Genomic DNA, 20132 nt, shown 5'->3' on the forward strand with positions numbered 1-20132 from the left:
CCCCCCCCCATAAGTTATCTTAGCCTGCAGACTATGAAAGAGACAAAAGAATGCCCCCCCCCCCGCTGTCCCTGCTAGAAAACATTACTTTACTACTCCCTTATTAGTTTAACTTATCGGATTATACATGCTGTTGCAGCTGCTAAGATACGTTTCCATATGGTGCTACATTTGCGGGGAGAAAAATGAAAGTATTAAAAAAATACCTTCGGTTCATTGCCAGTTTCTCTTCAATGACCAGAATCAAATTCCTTGTGCATAGTTCCTTGACTCCCTCAAGGGATCTATGGTATGCTATGGTATGTACGTATGAGAGGAAGCAGATGTAAGAGCATCACTACCTCAAACAAGCAGCAAAATGGGAGTTCTATGTGTTTTGCTATGTGTTTGTCAGCATGGAAATCTGAAGTGTTTCTAACCTGTGGGTGCTCATCTTGAGCTTTATATAGGAAATTTTGATTTCTGAATCGATTCTAGGCATGCTCATATCCGTGCCACAAATTACCATGGGTGCTCAAACACCACCATAAATAAACACCAGAACTCTGCAACCAGACTTATCACATTGCCCAGATCTTTTCCAGCCCATCTTTGTGTGCAGAGTCTGGAACATGCTCAAGCACCCACAATAACAACAGCTCCAACACCACTATTAGTCATCTGATTTCCAGCAACAGCAATACTACAAAACTTTTATAAACAATAAACTCTGTGAACAACAAAGACAAGGAAAGCTAGATAAGTTTTGTATTTAAAAATACAAAAATTGCTCTTTTTTCTTCAAAAAAGCATATATGTGCAAATTATGAATTACAATTTTGTTGAACATTATGCAATGTTTAAGTGTTTATGTTTATTTAACATAAAATGTTAATATTTCTCTTCAATACTAACTCTTTTTTTTCATATGTTTACTGTTTAGCTATCGGTGAGGCTAAGAATTAAAACCCATGGTGATGAATTTATTCTAAACTGGTTTGATGAAATATACTCAAATGATCATAGATGCATGCCAGTCATTGACATTCATGACAGTTTGCTGGTTTAAAGACCACTGCACTGAAATGTAGCGGGTACATAATCCTATTTTAAACAGGACATATGGTTGTGGTACTTGCAAGAGGGGGGAGGGATTTTTTCTCCTCCATTATAAATTGGTTATTGTTATTATAAACCCTGAGTCCCAATGTGATCATATTAAGCATCCTCTACTGTATTATAGTGTATAGCACAATAGCAGATGTTGATAGTGTATAAACATCTAGATCAACTTGATAAACAATGTCTGCATTATTTTTTATAATTTTTATGTTTATTGACAAGCCACACCAGGGTTTAGAATACAGACCTGACAAGGCTATGTCATGTCAAACCATAGGTTACAGCATTAACCAACCATTGCTACTACTAAACCACACATGCATCTCGTAAAAGTTCCTTTGAGAAACTTGTGTGTGTGTACGTGTGAGTGTGTGTGTGCACGCATGTGTGTCCAATATTTAATGTGAAGTTTGTTTTTAGTGTACACCTGTCATGTGTTTTGACATAAACAGCTAAATGCTGACATCTGTCTATGGAATTTGGAAGAAAACTACTGAGCAAGCTATTTTGTCTGATGTAGTCTGCATGAAATTTTGGAATGTTGTAGGCCTGATTGCTCTCTGTTTTAAATGAGAGATCAGTTCACATTTGCCACTTGAAGTTAAAAAAACCACAGAAAATAAACTTCAACTCACTGATGGCATAGTAAAAGTCAGATTTGAATCTGGGTCTTCACAACTATCACTGCTCAGCAACCAATTATTCATGGGGAGTAGATTGATATCGTATGATAACATGTCGGATATATTCATATAGTCAGTAATAAAAACAAAATTGAGTTTTAAGAACTCTCAATCAAGCCTTATAAGCAACAATTACTTTTGCAAAACACTTATGGGTAATGAAATGGCATTCTGAAGGTTGACTACAATGCATATGATGTTTTAGTTCATTCTTGATAAATTAAAAAATTACTGCAAACTCAAACTTGGTTATTGCAATCTTGATTGTTATGATATCTCAGATGTAACATCAATAAGTGCTGGTGCCAGTTGATTCCCATATCAAATAATGTTGATAAACTCAGAAAATCGCCAACGAACAAGGCAAATACAAAACTCCTAATGAATTTCAACTTTGAGGCGTAAATGCAAGTCAATCTCTCCATTAAAAAGTCTCGCCGCAGAGAGCAACAGGCCTACAACGTTACAATTATTCATTCATTACACTTCACTCACTATGATAGAAAAAAACTAAGTTTAAAAAATTTATTGCAGATGGCAGACCTACACATAACAAGCATTACACAGAAACAAACTTCACAGAAGGTTCACTATACGTACATGCACATTCCAACATGTACCAATTTGTTAGAAGTTCCGCAGAGGAATATGGACGAGGTTCATGTCTGGTTTAGTAGCATTACACATAACAAGCATTTACACTGAAACAAACTTCACTGTAGTTTCACAACACGTATACACACACATTCCGGCATATACCAATTTGTTAGAAATTCTGCAGAGGCATATGTGGTTTAGTAGTCAGCGTGATTAGAATGGAACTGAACATAAGAATTTCACTGACTACTTCTTGAAAACATACAATTATGTACTTGTCACCAGTGTCTACCTCAACTTGGTTATAAAGACAGTTTTTCATCGATTTAATAGTCCATTCAATGCCACTATAACATAAGTTTGACTGCATTTAAATTTTAATAGCAATGATAATCTTCTGTAATGTGTGAAATTACCTCATAGTCAGGCCATATTAGAGAAACAACAGCTTGAGTCTGGTACAATAGAAGTAAATCGCTGAATTCTTCTGAGAGATAATTTGTCTGTAAAATAAAATAGTAGAATTGGTTGGAATAATAGATAAAAAAAATCTGGTTTTTGAGTTGTAATTATAGATCTGGCTCATAATAAAGTCACTTTAAAAATAGCCTCACACAAGAGGATGAAAAAGTGGAGAAATAAACCTCAAACCTTTTCTAAAAGTCTCAACACTTCAAGCCTCAAGCTGACAGGAACATCACTATCTTGACAGAACTCACACAACATATCAGAAACCATATCATCAATCATAAGTTCATTCCTGTGAGAAATGGAGAAGATATGGTTCTGTAATTCAAAAGTAACTTGCTTCCCCATATTGTTCAATAAAATCTTGATATAAAATAATCATCTTTCAGGTATTGTGCTACAACAAAAAAAATACAGTAATACCCCAAAGTTATGCAATAGGTGGGGACAACATCATCCTGTACGTTGAAATTGTATATGTTGGGATACAGTTTTCCATAGAAATACACATAAATATTAATTCATTGGGACTAAACTTTTGAAAGAACAACCTATTTTTTTGTTAGTAACTATGACTGTAATGCTATGGCACTCTTCTATGGCTTCATAAAATCTAACTTGCGTTAAGACTGCAATCCGGTCCAGTAAAGAGAACTGCATTCTCCTAAAATCTATGCAAATGAAAGTCATGTGTTAAGCACTTTTAATTTTCAATAACACATCAGCCCATTGAAAGAAATAAACTGCTTGTGTTTTTCGGCAAGAAAACAACTTTCAGTCATGAGTTGAAATTACAGTAGAACCTCATTTATCCGAACACTATCAACATCAATTTTCCAAACAACTTGGTCAATCAAGCACCTTTTCAACCTCTTATTTTCAGTTTTCTATAGTAAATGATGCTCAACAGTTGGTATTTTCTTGGAACTTCAATCCTCTTATCTCCAAACTCGATAGCTTCCCTCTAATGTACAATAATCCACATCCAAACAATTGTACATGCGGTACCTCTGAGCTGTAGATGTAAGTACGGGGTGGATCCGGGTAGTTTATGTAAGTATAAACAATTGATAAGCAAAAAAATGCATGAACAGGATCAGATTTAGCTGCCATCTTTTTTCTTTTCGTCTCATGAATTCATCTTAATCCTATGGGTGTGCCTTAATGAGAGGGAAGAGTGCGCCTTCTCAACAACAAAAAATTTCTTATCATGGTTTTGCCAGGGGAGGGGGAGGGGTATCATTTGTTATCAAACTTCAATTTGTTCCTCTGCGTTATTAAATTAGTTTTGAAATTGATTTACCGAACTTTTCACATTTCCGAAAACCCTTTTGTCATGATGTGTTTGGATAATCAAGGTTCTACTGTACTTAACTGAAAGTTACAGACCAGGTGCATTGTCATCAAAGAGTATCACATTAAACAAATTATATCTCAAATTGGCATTGGACTTCAAGTATGAAATTGTGGCCTTCTTTGCAAAAATGGCAGATATCGAACAAGACATGATATTCCAGTTATGAATCGCGGAAAAGTTTTCATCTTCGTATATTATAGCTTATTGCTGGACAAATCCCAGGCACCAGGTCACCATGGTGATTAAAAGGTTTGACAATGTGAGAATTGGCACCTAATATTTTTTATGAGTGATAAACTTAATTAAAGTCGAAGGACAGCACAAAATTATCTGAAATTATGCCAGCATATCAGCTAGCATGTAAAGGTGCCCTTATAAGTCCTGGACAAGTAAAAAAATACACTATTTTGGAATGGTTTTGTCAGTAAAAAAATTGCTTGGTGCCTAAACTTTTTTCGATTTGTCTAGCCCTGCTGTAGCTACTCAAAAAATCAGTGCAATTTCATCACAAATCATGTTTTGACTGAATAAAACAACCATTTACTGAATTACAATAATAATCTCTACTATGTCAGTATTAGTCCCATGATTATATAGTTTAATTTCCGAAATGCGAATTTTTCATAGAAAATCGTGTAACTGTGGGTAGCATAAATTGGGGTATTACTGTAACAAATATACTCTCATCTACCCTTTTACAAAACAATATTAAGTATGAAAAATTGTAAGAACAATAAGTTAATTGTTCCATCATTTAAGCTCACAGACTGTGAAACAGTGGGGTTAAGAACCCCAGTTCTAGAGCTTATTCAATTGTACACATTATTTTTTTTTAGTTTTATAATACAGTATAAATACAAGACCACAACAGGTAAAATGCCCAACAAGGTGGCTGAGAAAAAGATGCCCATATTGCAATGGCCATAAATGTATTTATGGTTGTTTTGTTCTAAGTATGGATAGCTTCTCGATTTACCCCAACATGTTTATTGTATTTCTTTTTAAATGTTTCAATTGTGTTGTTAGAAATTTACTACCCCTCAAGGGTAATTTCCAGGCTCTATTCCATTTATTAACAACCCAATTAGAGAAAAATTCCCTGCGACACCATAACCTAGAATTGTCCCTTACCAAACGATACTGGTGTACCCTTGTAAAAGCAGTTGATTGACGGCGAATAAATCATGGTCCAGTCTATTCATACCATTGGAAATTTTGAACACTTCAATCATATCTCCCAGACAACTGCGTTCATCAAAAGTAAACATATTAAAAAATGAAGTCTCTCTTCATAACTCAAGCCACGTATGTCAACGAGGACACATGTAGCTCTTCTCTGCACCCCCTTCAACCAAGTCTATGTTCCTCTGTAGGTATGATTTCCAAAACTTTACAGCATACTCCAGGACGAACTAAGCCTTAGAAAAGCAGAAGAATGACTTTAGTAGAATGTGAAGAGACCTTTTTGAAAATGAGACCACTTGGGTTGTTCAAACCAAAATGAGCAACCATGCACTTGTAAACGCTAAACTTCATGCTTCATTCATTTGCCCATGTTGCAATTCTGTTCAAGTGGGTCTGTAGCAACTCCCTATCATTTTGATTCCCAACTACTTTCATTAGCTTCTTGTCATCTGCAAATTTTTTAACAATCCCATCGATATCCTGATCGAGTTTATCGATAAAAAGTGGAAAAAGATGGGGAAAAGGAGACACAAAAGCAGACAGAAAAGGAGTGGGGAAAAGGACACTTCCTTGAGGAACTCCACTAGTGATGCCTGTCCAATTAGAGAATTCCCTGTTCACCATAACCTGTTGTGATCTATCTGTCAACCACGATTCTATCCAATTCAGCAAGTTTCCCCCAATCTCGTGTAAACGCTTCAAGAGTTTACCATGTTGGGTCCGATCGAATGCCTTCTGGAAATCAGGGTAAACAACATCTACATTTTTGCCATTACCCAAAGCGTTAGTCACATGATCACAGAAGCAAAGAAGGTCAGTTACACGTGACTTTCTCTTCCTGAACCCATGCTGATTATCCAACAATGCACTATTCTCATCTAGCCACACTTCACCAATTGCTTTTTGATAACAGTTTCCAAAATTTTCGAGAGGGAGCTCGTCAAACTCACTGGACGACAATTGGACACAGTCTCTGGTGCTTTGCTTGCACATACATTTTTAGAAGATTTAGGACCTCCACATCTTCCACTTGAATAACGTTGAGGATTTTATTACTACATACAACACCCGTACATTGAATATTGTATTCTCTATTGCAAACCAATGCAAAAAAGTCATTGAAAGCACTACACATACCTACATTGTTCTCTACTCTAGATCCTCTTATCGAGAGGGGGGCCAACATCCATTATTGGCGTACCTAAAAAATGATTTTGAGTCAGAGCCAACATTATCTGCCAACCTAGATTCAACTTCCTTTTTACTATCCCTTATTGCTTTTTTCAATGCCCTTCTTTTATCAGCAAACAATGACAGGTCACCTCATCCACTTTTATACTCTATGAATGCACAACTTTTTCAGTCTAAGGGCCAGATATACAAATTACCTCTCTCAGGTCACAAAAACTGGTGCAGTTATTGTATTGTGACAATTGATACTTTTGTTTTCACAAGAACACATTTAGTAGATCAGGTGAAACTACCTTATGAGCCACATTTGGCCCGGGGGACTAGAGATTGTCACTCCTGCCCTACATAAAACCTCACATAGCTTCACCAGAGACCAGAATTAACTATTGTGCGAGATAGCTTGTATACTTTAAAGCAATAATGAAACATATTAAGATAACTCACCTATTATCTGATATATCTTTCAGCACCTTCTCCAATACTGATAATGAAGGTGCATCACCTTTCAGACTGAAAGAAAAATGTCCCGTCACATTTCCTCTGAACAGAAAAGAATTGTAAACTTTATTAAAAAAACATCTTGATTTTTATTTTACAGCATTTTTCTGGTTTTTAATTCTATTTTCATATAAATCTTTGACTATATAAATGACTAATACCTCATTTGACCAATGACTAGACGTACTGCTTCCATATATGCATCTGCAGGTTCCCACCCAACATCTGAAGGGCAGCATGCCAACAGATCTTTCAACATTGATAAGTCTGGTCCTTCTAAGACAACTTTTGTCAGCAACTCTTTCAACTAAAAATAAACAGAGATGCATCATTATAAGTTTTTACATACATTTTTCTCATCAAAGTTATCTTACAAATCTCTACAAATATTACCAATTTTTTTAAAATAAATTAAGCATAATATAAATGTTATTTTACTGTTGATAAACACAAAAGTATAACAACAGCAATGACATCTTAGGAAAAAAAAAGGCCATTACAAATGTGGTTATCTCTCTTGCAACAAAACTCTTCCACATTAAAAATGTTCCTACTGACCATGAATTTTTGCAAGTGAATCAGACTTAAGTTAGATATGGTATCAACCTTCTCTCTGGTGTAATTCATTCCACTGATCTGCATTAGAAAGGGACAGTGGAAACAACTATACCTTTTTTTCTTTCAATCGCGCAAGTAAGTCTTTTCACTCCCTCACCTAACCCAACTCTGAGAACAATAAATCTAGGGGAGAGAGAGAGAAAAAAAAAAGAAATTTTTTTTTCTATTACAGTCGAACCCTGATTTAACGAATCATAAGAAGCCAGCCATTTCATTTTTTAAATCAAGTAAATCGTTAAATTAGAGTAAAATTGATAAGGGGCATAAACACACTCAAAATGGTTAATTTCAAAAATATACTTACTTTGGGGTTGCAAATTATTTCTGACAGAAATTGAAAAAATAAAAATAAACTTAAGAATAAAGTTAGGATGCATAAAAAATTTATGTTATAGAAGTTTAGTACCTTGAACATTTTTATCAAATTCTGTCAAAATTGTCATTTTTTAGCTAATCAAAAAAACACTTTCTTTTCAAGTGACCTGCTGCTCTGTGCTTGTCAAGACAGAGCATAAACTTGAAGTAACTCGTTTACTATAAGGAATTCTGTACTGAAATCTAAACATGCACACACCACAAAGTTTTCTGTCATGATGTGCAGCGATTTGCCGCTGAAACCTTCCTACCTAATGGCTTTATTGCCCCCTTCACTCAAAAAGGAATAGCGTCCTACTATCCCTTTTTATTTTTGTCTCTAGAGAAGAACTGAAGGTTAATTCCTGAAAGTCAAATCTTTAGATTGCGGTTTTGGGTGGCAAGAAATAAGAAAAAAAAGGGTTTGAGTTTTAGTTTTGGCAGAATTACAGAAATTTTTTTGTTAAATTGAGGAATTTGTTGGATTGGAGTTTGCTATATCGGGTTCCCACTGTATATATACAGCACAAACATTCTTTCACTACTGGGAATTTGGACAAAATGGGGATAAAAATTTTCATATTTAGTATAGAGAAACTTATTAATTTCAAGTCTTGAATTTTGAATGCTCAAGGTTTTGTATAATCGGAGATACTGGAATTCTTGGATTTCCTTATTAAAACCTTTAAAACCTTTGTTTTTTGATAAGAATACAGTTCGTTACATTTTATCTATAAATGTGTGATTCCAGTTTGAAATTCTCAACAGCAACTAAATGGGACTGGATATGTAGGCTGGGGGGTCTTTGGCAGACTTATTACTCTTGGGCCCATTGACCTTAGATTGTCAAGACTCTACTATACTGTCTCTTTCTCCCTGTTATCATAATGTGATGAATAGAAGGATTGCTTTAATCCCAATCCTACTAACCAGCAGAAGGAAAAGGGCAATAAAATCATGTTTTGCGAATGAAATGATGTTTCTCATCCCGATAGATGAAGGAAAGACATTTTTTAAACTTCATTTTGGATGTTATGCTGAGGTGAACCTGGAAAGAAAAGTTAATTTATCTCTGCTGGGAATTGAACCTATAGTCCGTTTCAGGTTAACTTTGTAGTGAAAGGGAAGCTACGAGGGAACCGCATCACTCGTTGCTATGGGAACGAAAGCCTCTTAACCAATGTATCGATGCGCTGCCTCGGTAAGGTATGGCCGATTCTCGCCAATCTCACTGAGAAAAATATTTTTTACGTGTAACGTAATTGCACAGTTAAATTAGTAATAATTATAGAATTAAAAAGAAAACCATTGCCGATACTTTCAGAAATTAAAGTGAGGTTTTTGAAATCATTTGTTTTGTTTTTTGATTAGAAAGTGTTTTAAAAATTTGGAAAAAATAATTATCTTCTATCAGCTTGTCACTTACTCTCCATTGATGTGCCTTAAGTAATACAAAAAATTTCAAAAAACAGTGATATGTTTCTGCAATATTTCCCTTCCCTCAGCTGAAATTTATTAAAAAAAAAAAATCCAAACAATATTATGAAAGCAACGACTATAGTTAAAATACTGTATATTAACCATGGCTCTCAAAAACTTGGGTATTTTTAATTTTTTCTTCAATTTATATGGAACAAATTAACGTTTAATAAAATTCAGAAGAAGCAGATTAACTATGTTTTCACGTGTAAATGCAGGAATAGCACCAAATAATAATAATGATACCGAAAAGTTTAGAATTTTTCTACTCACTTTTCTTGCCGAAATGTTCATCGCTTGACCTTACCCCCTTCCCCAAACGGTATACGTCGCTGCCACTTGTTTTCACAACATCTTTAGTCTTTTGTTACGGTTAATGTGCTGCTGATGGTTATTATGGATAATTCTTATCGAGTTTTATTTACAGAGAGTATTCAAAAACCAAAAACATAGTATTCAGGAATGGAAGACCAGAGAACTTTAGCGTGGCTCTATCTGGTGAAAATAAAGACACAACTGTCACATAAAAGATGAAAGCCCAAACCGCTGTGGACCCCCCCCCCCTCATTTGTTTTATCTGAAGAGACATTAAAGGCAAGGGGCATCTGAAGAAACAGGTGGGTGGAAGATGGCGTCCGTTCGTGTGAGTGGAAGCCGCGACTCTGTCAACACTCTCCGTGATCGGAAACTAAAACTCTCCCATAAACATGGCAAACAATAAATAATTAAAAAAAAGGAGGACATAAAACCAAAACTTCTGCACCCATAGAGGGCCTCTCATAACAATATCGGTGCTCTCGTAGAAGAGAAACACTGAAACACTTCTTGTAATCTATGAGTGAATATCTGAACTCACTGAAGCCTATTTTTGGGAGAAAATAAAACTGATTGAATATTCGTTTTTATGTAAGCCTATAACTGCATGTAAAACAATGGAAAATTGTATCGTTATGGAAAATTCAACGAAATAACGAAAAAAAAAATATATACAGTATACAATTGTGTAACGGAAAAAACACGACAGTAACATTGGCGGGGAAAATTTCTAGGATATCGCGCCAGAGTGTCGTTGCCGTTGCTATGGATTTTTGATAATGGTAACAAATATTTTTTATAATTTAAAAATTTTAAACAAGTAAACATCGGTTCAAAACGATGTTTTTTCAGTATTTTTTTCAAAATCATATAAAAAATTGAAATATTCTGTATAAAGGTTCATCTTAAACCTCCGATATATGAGAACTATATTTTGCGGCGAAGGAATACACTCTCTACCTTTCTCTTCACTGCAAAGTTAACCTGAAACAGACTATAGTCCACTTGAAAACGGGCAAGCATGCCATCCATATATATCACTGGACACACAACCAATCTTTCTTTATTTATGCACAGTGGCATAATGTGCTGAAGTAATAAGTGGGGCATATAACCCCACTTAACTTAAGCAAATGCCCTTCCCTCAGGTGGCGGCAGTAGCAATTGTGAGATGTTTCTTAGCCCAATAGATAAAGAACAATTGAAAAACATATTTGATTGAGAAGTGAACTTTACAAAATTTCTGGACTCATCAATGCCTAAATAAGAGACATTTTAAGGAGGTGAATTACATCAGCATTGCCAAAACACAAAGCATCAGGTTAGATGAAATATCTCGTAAATGTCACTGAGAGGGCTAATCATCATGAGTCATTCAAGAGTGTGTAATTCATGAAAACATGTACCATTACTGTTGACACTGTATAAAATGCTTCAGTTGGAAATGGTAAATCCTTAGTCTAATTTGCAATAGTTCATTTTGGATAGAAAGTAAACAAACCCCTTACAGTAGGGGGGTTCTCAAATTTTTTTCACTCATGGAGCCCCTTTCCTAATCTATCTTATTCGCAGCCCAGAGCAGTGTAACAGAGAATCACTTCGAAGAGCCTTTACCAGTGTCACCAATCTGTGCCACTCGTGACAAAGGTTGGTGGCACACAATTTGAGAACCCCTGTTGTACAGTATGGTTATATTATAGTAATTGTTCATGAACACATAGGTGCCAAAATCTGAGGGCTGAGGCTATTTAATATTTAAATCACCCTCCAAATTTTGTGAGGGGGCTCAGGGCTCCTAAAATTAATGAATATACAATGCAACACACACCACTTTCCCTCCTGTGTAAGGGCTTGAGTTCTGCATATACAGGACAGCTGGCAACTTTTGGCCCCCTTCAATGTTTGCACCTCTGCATGTGCATTTCAATTATCAACATATAATGTAACAATTACGTAAACTATATAAAGACAGTTATGGAAAGCAAAAACATACTCTTTCTGGAATAGATTTGGTCAGGTCGAATTCTGTAACATATACCACATTTTTCTCACTACACACGCTTCGTAATTCAGAGAGAAGGGGATCATCCATTCTTTCCAAGTGCTGGCGGTACTTAATCAGCATGCTGACAGCTTCATTCCATTCAGATCTGTGGTAGCCAAAATGTATATAGGTGAAATATAAATGAAAACATCAATTCTCATAATATTATTATATATATAATTATTATTCCAGAAGAATCACCAAATTATTCCCTCAGGAATTAAGACTGAGTCAATTAGAGAAAATTAATGATAAACTTAATTTATCATTTATTAATTGATGGAATTCAGCCTTATTGGAAACTATAGATTTAAATAAAAGCAATTTTACAGGATGGGAAAAAATTTTTTATATAAATATTAATTGAACAAAAATAAAGGCATTGGAATAACCAATAAATAATTTTTTCACTTATTCAAATTTAAAAATATATAGAAATTTCATTACCCAGAGTCTGGATCTTCTTTAATTTTGGCAGACAGCTTCTGTTTGCAGAATTTTAAAGCTCTCTTCACCAATTCTGCACGGCAATCAATTGTTAACTAAGGGTACAAAATGTCAATGGACATCATCAATTTTGCTTTAGGGATGGATCACTTTGCATACACAGAAAAAACACAATGAGCCCCATACATATAACAAGATTTTTTTTATTTTATACAGTCAAATTGGGGAATAATAATCAGGGCTCCCACTCAAAAAATGAGAAAAAGTAGGAAAATGATGGACTAAAAAGTAGGATGGGGGAGGGTAATCCCCTTAGACAACATAATCATAGCATAATGAAAAAAAATCCTTAAAAATTTTTTTTAATAATTTAAAGTAATCCTGTAAATCCTGTACTTTTTGGTGATTTCTATTTTTGCAAGAGTTCACACATTTCAATTTCTTTGAAAATATATTTTTTTTCATCTAATGTCAAGCACAATCTTTTCAATTTTGCTGCATAGTGAAGGGAAAATTATACAAATGGCAAGTTGGCTGAAATATAGTTTGATCAACTCTTGATTTAGAAATGTCCTATCAATAACCTAATGTATCACATCATTCATATCATTTCTGAAATTACCTGTTTATCCAATCGTAATACACAAAGAGTAAATTACATTGTTAATGCATCTTTAATTCATGGTCAACGATGCCAACAATGGAAACTTCCTTCCTGGCACGTGTTTGCAAAACACCTGTATGTTGGTGAGATAAATTGGGGGGGGGGGGGTGAACTCTCTCTCTCTCTCTCTACCTCCCTTGTCTTCCTCTATTTTATTTTAAGACACCTAGAATGCCCAAATCAAAGTTTAATTTTTTAATTTTGTTTACAACAAACTTGGAGGTGGCTGAAAGAATAAAATAACCAAAAAAAAAAAAATAATAATAAATAAATAAATATATATATATATAAAATAGCAGGAGAGAAACAAAGTACATGAAACATAGAGTTGATAGAAATAAAAGTTTGTAAAATAAGAGTGGATTTTAATATTAGCTCTATGGCATGTATGTTTGGGATAGATAACCTGTTCATGAAAAAAACATGTGTTCGTACACATTGGAGGTTCATAAAATTGACCATCTCGACTGCACTACTTTTTTTTCCACTTTTGTTATTTCAAATATTTTTTTTACTTCCGGTAGTTTAACAGTGTTTTTCGATTATTCATGTTCACTTTTCCCACCATTAGGATGGATAATGGAGGTTCTACAGTACTACATTTTTGTACAAAACATATAATTTTCAAAACTGTACAAATAATTCCATCTATTTTTCAATTATATAAAAAAAAAGACAGACATGTAATATCACACTACATTTACACACACTATGTTTAAGATAAACAGTCTTATTTTCATAAAAATATGAAATGCACATTTAAGCATTTAAAATATTTTACCAAATAGAAATTAAAAAATATTTAAACAAAACCTAATTTGTTTAAAAGAAAAAGTATTTTCATTACCTTTTCCAAACCTCTCTCTGTGAATACTATGCTATCGATGAACTTTATAATATCTTCCGGATCAAGTCTTTGGATTAGATCATGACAGGATTCATAGCGATGTACCCACTCTGACTATGAACACATACCAAAAAGTAGATAACATTAGAAATTAAAGAATTATACGGAATGATAAAAACAAATATTTTAAACCATTTTTACACAATTCCAGCAAATGAAAAAGAGAAGCAAAATCAAAATATCATGCAATATTGTTAGACTTCAAGGAAAAAACAGATGGATTCTCACTGATATCATAAAGTAGAACAAAACTGCTTCACTTATTCAACAGGAAAAACATGACCCATATATTCAATCATATAACTCTATCATTATCAACGAAATACATTAATCTCTACACATGTCATTCACTCGAGTATGTGTCATGAGTTTTTTTTGTGAAAATCTGAGAATAAATTCAACTCTTTCTTTAGGGTTCTTTTGAAGATCTCAAGTAAATTATTGTGGCTTTTCATCAATCTCAAATAAATCTGCTTGTGTTAATAAATTTTTTAATTGGTCTGAAATAACTACAGCATAATTTTCCATCTATAATCCCTGGAAGTGTATAATCTGCACATGTGCAAATTCCACTACATTGAGGAAAAAAAATTTATTCCATTATTCACACATGCTAATTTCCAATAGTTATTTACATAACTACTAATGTAATCTTAATGCATAGTTTTGCATACGTGCAAAGGGTCCTTCAACAGTTCATTACTGCAGCCAATTTGAAGATAAAAATTCAGAATCGCCTTCGCACATAAGGCGAGGTAATATTCCTTCTATTTTATACTTTGAATTTGCTGGTAGGTGTCAAAATTTATGACAACAATTCTTTATTATCCATTTAGTCAATATTTTGTAAGAAACTGCTAAACCTGTTCACCATCTTGCAAAATGCTATTTTAACCCTTAAATGAGTAATTTTGCATATGCACAAAGGGCTCTTCAAACGTTTGCAGCCAGTTTCAAGATAGAAATTCTGAATTGCCTTTGCACATAAGATGAGGTGATATTATTTCCATTTTATATTTCGAATTTGCTGGTACATGTTCTGATTAACAACTACTCTTTGTTTGTTGCAAAGCATGTGTGGCTTGTTAAAATGTTTTGTTTGCATTTCTTTCATGTTGAAGTTTGCTATCCAAATTTTTTTTCTTACCATAGTTTCAATCACAAAGAAGGTAGCTATATACTTGGAAAGTAATATTACTTCAATACATTTATTTTATAGGCTACAATTTTTGAGGCTTTGCACATCCTTCTCCAGGCCCTGTATAAGCAGTACCAGTGTTATCCAAAAAAATAATTTCGAAGAGTAATTTCACTTTTCAAAATTATAAGGCGTATTTTTGTAAAATGAGGGGTATTTTTTTTATCACAATTTATTTTATCACACATTTTTTTTAATCAGTTTTAATCAGTCAAATAACTTTATTTTAAAAAAATACCTAAAATTTAAGATGACTAATTGAGAAGCATTTTCACTCCTTGACAAAATTTCAAGGAGTAAAATTGAATTTTTTGACAAATACTGAGCAGTACAATTCAAAATAGATTAAATTTTTTTTTTCAGCTTTCTATAAGTGCCATTAACAATGAAAAAAATTATTAATCAGCTTGGAAAAAAAATCATGCATTTAAGGGTTAAGAAATTAAAGGGGGGCTGTTTGTCACATTTTTTTAGGAAAAAAAATACCTTTGTTAATATCTACAGGGTGTCCCATAAATACAGGCACAAACTTTACGGAGAACTATAGAACATCAAAAGGATTGAGAATTGCATAGGAACCCATGACTGCAAACGTCATCTTATGCCACTAAGTGACGCTGTTCATGATAGTGCTATAGGAGAAATATCCGATTTTTCGTCATTTTTCTTCTGAAAGCTCCCTGTTCATATACTGTTGCATGCTCCACTGAAATGAGAAAAAATCAGGTTGTTCCTATACAATTCTCAATCCTTTTGCTGTTCCCCACTTCCCCTTAAAATTGTTACCTATATTTATGGGACACCCTGTATATATCGTCTGATATCTGAAAAATTATTACTGCTCATTATTAAAATATACAAATTTTTTTATTCTAGCTTTTCACAGAAAAGGAAAAAAAAAATCTGTCAATAACAGCGGTCTATAATCTGCACCAAAAAATATACAGGCAAAAAACTAATAGAAAATGGATGATTAGTAATAATTAAAGACATTCCAAATCGAAAAAAATTTATATGAGTAAACATTACCATAGTTATAGGCAATTTTCGATTAGAACCGCTTCCTTCAAAGAAATACCTTGTCACCCACAGGCAATAAACTGTGCTACGTTCAAGAAAACCTCCATTCTGAGGGGCAAGAGAAAGTATTATTAGACATCAAAATATAAAAACAAGATTTTTTCTTAATTACAACAAAGATTAAATTTATTTGATTACAATAAAAAAAGTACCCCATTCGGAATTTTCTGAGCAGCTTTTGCAAACACGTGGACATTAGATTCATTCAATAACATACTGAGGTATTCCAATGTTGATGCTCCAGGTTTCACAAGTTGCTTGTAGTCCAAGTCTGTCACATAAAAAGATTTTGAGCAGAATTTTAAATGAAAATTAATAAATTGTCTTTATATTCCTGTTGAAAACATCAAAAAAGTTTAAGTTATAGACCAGAAAAAAAAAATTTGATCTCAAGAGCAAAAAAATAAAATAAAATGTGTACTTTTCACAGCACTCTTGAACTTGGATATCAACTGTTTGTGTACGCTTGGTTTTAAGCCAAGCGTGTCAGCGTCATTTCCACATTCTTCTAACAATGTGAAATAGAGCAGCAGCCTGGAATGGTCTTTCCCACCTATACTTGGGTATATAGATGATACCAACTTTTCTTTAAACTGCTCCATATCTGTGTAAAGTATATCCAATAACCTAGCACTTTGTATTCGAGATTCTATTACTGGTACTTGTATCCTACATAATAAGTACAAAAAAGAAAATGAAGAAGCTTGTTTTAAATATGTTGAAGGGGATTCAAAAACAATAGGACCCAGATTAACCACATTCTGAGTTATACAAAGTATTTTTCGCAAACTGATTTTAAAAATTAAGTGAAGTAACATGCTTCATGATGGCATTGGTTCACATCATTCTGCATGAAAAATGATCCCAATTTACAGATTGTAAAGGTTGAAACGTACACTAGCCTTTCCCAAAATACCTGCACCCTGTAGAAAAGGCAATAGACCATACCAAGAGACAGAAAAACTAATGCAGATCTGGGGACGGGGATGTGATAGAGATGCTCGCCCTTCCAAAGAGCTGGATAATGTCTGAAAAATTGCTTTTCATCCTATAAAATGCAGAACATTCCTCGGAACCTATAATCAATTGCTTCTTTGGACATAGCAACATGGATCCTTACCTGGAGAAGGGTGGTAGAAGCTACAAATACAACATGGGATAGAATTGGTTGGCTTAACCAGAGGGCAATAGGAATTTATTTTTCCTCTGACAAGGGTGGGGGGGGGGGGAATCAATGAGAAAAATTAGTTTGTATCAGTCAAACATCTCAAACATGGTGCTCCCTAAAGAAGCATTTAAAGAGTGCTCAAGAACAGAAGACATTGAAAGGCTACATCTTTTAAAGCAATGTATGTAAATTAATCATCAAAATATTGAAAAGTGTAAATATATTAAGGCTGCTACACATATTTTGATATACCTGATAGGTATGTTGGCACCAGCATAATTGACAAGTCTGCTCAGGTATACCTATCAGGTAAACTGGAACATGTGTACATTTACGGTATTTCATGTAACTAAATGCTATATTTGTTTGTTTTGTTTTTTCAATTTTTCTATAGGTCTGGGCGAAACAATATTGTATAAATGAATTATACTGCCAAATTGTATAATTGTACAAATATACTCGGTGAAACAATATTGTATAAATGAATTATTATCTTGCCGCCTGGCAGTCGAGTGGTTAGGGAACTAGCTTCTCACTGTGCAGGTCTGGGTTCGAATCCCGGTTCGGGCATCAGCTCAGTTTACTAACACTAACAAATTCCCTGGACGGATCATGCGGATCCCTTGGGAATGCGTGAGGATCACGTTATTATTATTATTAATAAATTTCTCTGAAAATTTTTATTTCCACTATTTAAGGCTTTATTTATTGCATTTAATCACAAAATTCTGTAAGGTCTGAATTATCCAAGATTTTGGTTATTTGAGATATGTCAGGGTCACATCAGCTCAGATAATCGGGATCGTACTTTATTAAATCCTTGACAGAATCTTAAATAATGCTAGTTATAATTACAATCATTGCTCGATTTTACAAGGAAATGTGCGTTTTTAAGAACTATTTCTCTATAATACGACTTTTCTCTGAATTTTTTTTTTTTCAGTTTATAAACCAGTTGTTCAAGTTCATAAAAACAAGCGTCAACTGTAATATGAAGTGATTAGAAAAGCATAAACAACAGACCTGCTGTCACTGAAAAGGTGTTCTAGATGAGCCATATGAACATCCCACAGAGGAAGTTTATAATGATGGGCAAGTGAAACAGCTGTGTGAAATATAGAATCATCCATAGTCCTGAGGATACAATAACAAAAATAACAACTTCATTCTACACTCAAAATTGTTCACACAAAAATAAAGTAATGAAAATTTATGATCAACACATTTAGTTTTTGAGTCAAGTGCAGAGGTACTTTTTCATTAAGCAATTCATACTTGTGATCCATGCTCAAAAAGCTTTGATCTTTTGATCATTTTTGTCGCACCACGGTCATTTTTTGCACACGAGGGCTAATTAGACCGGGACCTACAATTTATTGCCAATTCCGAACCGCAGGCTTGTTTTTTATACTCGTCGAGGGGTTGGTGCGCTAACCCCCCTCGACGGGGGATTCCTTGCGGTAGCAATTTTTCCCCCCTGCGGTCTTGTCACCGTTTTTGTTGTACCCCTGTGTCAGGGAAGTTTTCTGACAAGAACGAACCGGGTATCGAACTCGCGACACCTCTAAACATCCTTTGGTACTTTAGGCGAGCATCTTATCGGCCTGGGCTAACACGTCCTTCTAAACATAGCAATATTCATAAGTATAATAAACAGAAACAAAAATACAAAAGTATATTTTTTGTTTACTTCATAGATACACGGTTTATAATCATTGACATGTTTTGAGCTACCTACAACCCTAACTAAACAATTCAATGATGCCCACAGGAGGAATCAGAGCAAAATAAAAACCATAACATCTGTTTGAAAGATTTTACAGATTGAAAAAACAAAACTTTTAACACTACTCTGTGGCAAAAATGACTGTCAAATTATTGTCAACTGTTGAAAATATTGTCATGTTGTTTAAAGTCCATCCAACAGTTCAAATCAGAGAGACTGCGGCTCCAAAGAAAAGTTTAGTATATATTGTATGAAAAGAACCACTTCAAAGCACAAAGAGGTGCAAACATCAATATCACTATCTCGTCATGACGGCCCTGACAAAGGTTGGTAATGCACACTTTGAGAAACACTGCTTCAAGCGGCCCAGAAAAAATCCCCAAACCCACTTCAAAATGTGATATCTTTTTTAATGAAGTAGACTTTCTTCTAATTTTCAGGAGGTGAAAACTACTACTACGTTCAAAAAGTTCTGGAACTTATTTTATTATGGAAGAATAAGTACAGGTAGAACCTGTTTATTTGGTGTTTCCTTCAAAGTAACTACCAACCCTGTGCAATTATGCATTTTTGCCATTATTCATACACAAATGAAAATGCAGATTGCAAATCTCCTTTTGCCACGTCCTAAAGTACCTTTGTTGCTGCTTGCTGCATCTTCTTTGGAACCCAAGAATCATTGCCCCTTAACTCTATAATGCCCAGATCGCCCGAGTAGGTTAATGCCCATAACCGCCTCAAGTTGGCCCAGCTAGGGGGGTATGGGTATGTTTTGGTGGGCTTTTGTGACCAACGGGGAAGAAGATGAAAGCTCTTGTCAGAGGCGGGAACGGAAAAGACAACTGCAACGCCCTATCAATGGGATTTTAAAAGCTGATGTACTAGAATGTTCCTTTCCTTGAGAATGGACTAAGAGTACTCAATGCATTTTACAAAGAGATAATACTGTGAGGAAAGGGGGGTGTTTTCAGTATAGACAAATTATCTCCCAAAAATCCATTGAAATCAAAGGGTGAACGTCAATGCAAAGGGTGGCATGAATAGAAACTCAT

General features: G+C 34.4%; 1 protein-coding gene across 2 annotated transcripts in view; it reads right to left on the reverse strand.

The window, feature by feature from the left end:
• Positions 1-20132, reverse strand: part of LOC149079146 (NBAS subunit of NRZ tethering complex-like) — a 110917-nt gene that overhangs the window by 6731 nt on the left and 84054 nt on the right. Inside the window, exons 43-53 of one of the 2 annotated variants that reach the window (XM_089240028.1) lie at positions 18378-18488; positions 16608-16855; positions 16339-16457; positions 16136-16234; positions 13849-13962; positions 12338-12432; positions 11840-11996; positions 7242-7387; positions 7027-7122; positions 3033-3141; positions 2798-2884 (exon numbers count right to left, since the gene is read on the reverse strand). In XM_089240028.1, the coding sequence (XP_089096154.1) occupies positions 2798-2884; positions 3033-3141; positions 7027-7122; positions 7242-7387; positions 11840-11996; positions 12338-12432; positions 13849-13962; positions 16136-16234; positions 16339-16457; positions 16608-16855; positions 18378-18488 (1381 nt within the window). The remainder of the gene's footprint in view (positions 1-2797; positions 2885-3032; positions 3142-7026; positions 7123-7241; positions 7388-11839; positions 11997-12337; positions 12433-13848; positions 13963-16135; positions 16235-16338; positions 16458-16607; positions 16856-18377; positions 18489-20132) is intronic. The other variant, XM_089240029.1, reaches the window with a different exon arrangement.

This window comes from Pholcus phalangioides, unplaced genomic scaffold (assembly GCF_987345545.1).
Source record: "Pholcus phalangioides strain wild (caught in Gottingen) unplaced genomic scaffold, Ppha-v1.0 ptg000012l_1, whole genome shotgun sequence".
NCBI lineage: Eukaryota > Metazoa > Arthropoda > Arachnida > Araneae > Pholcidae > Pholcus > Pholcus phalangioides.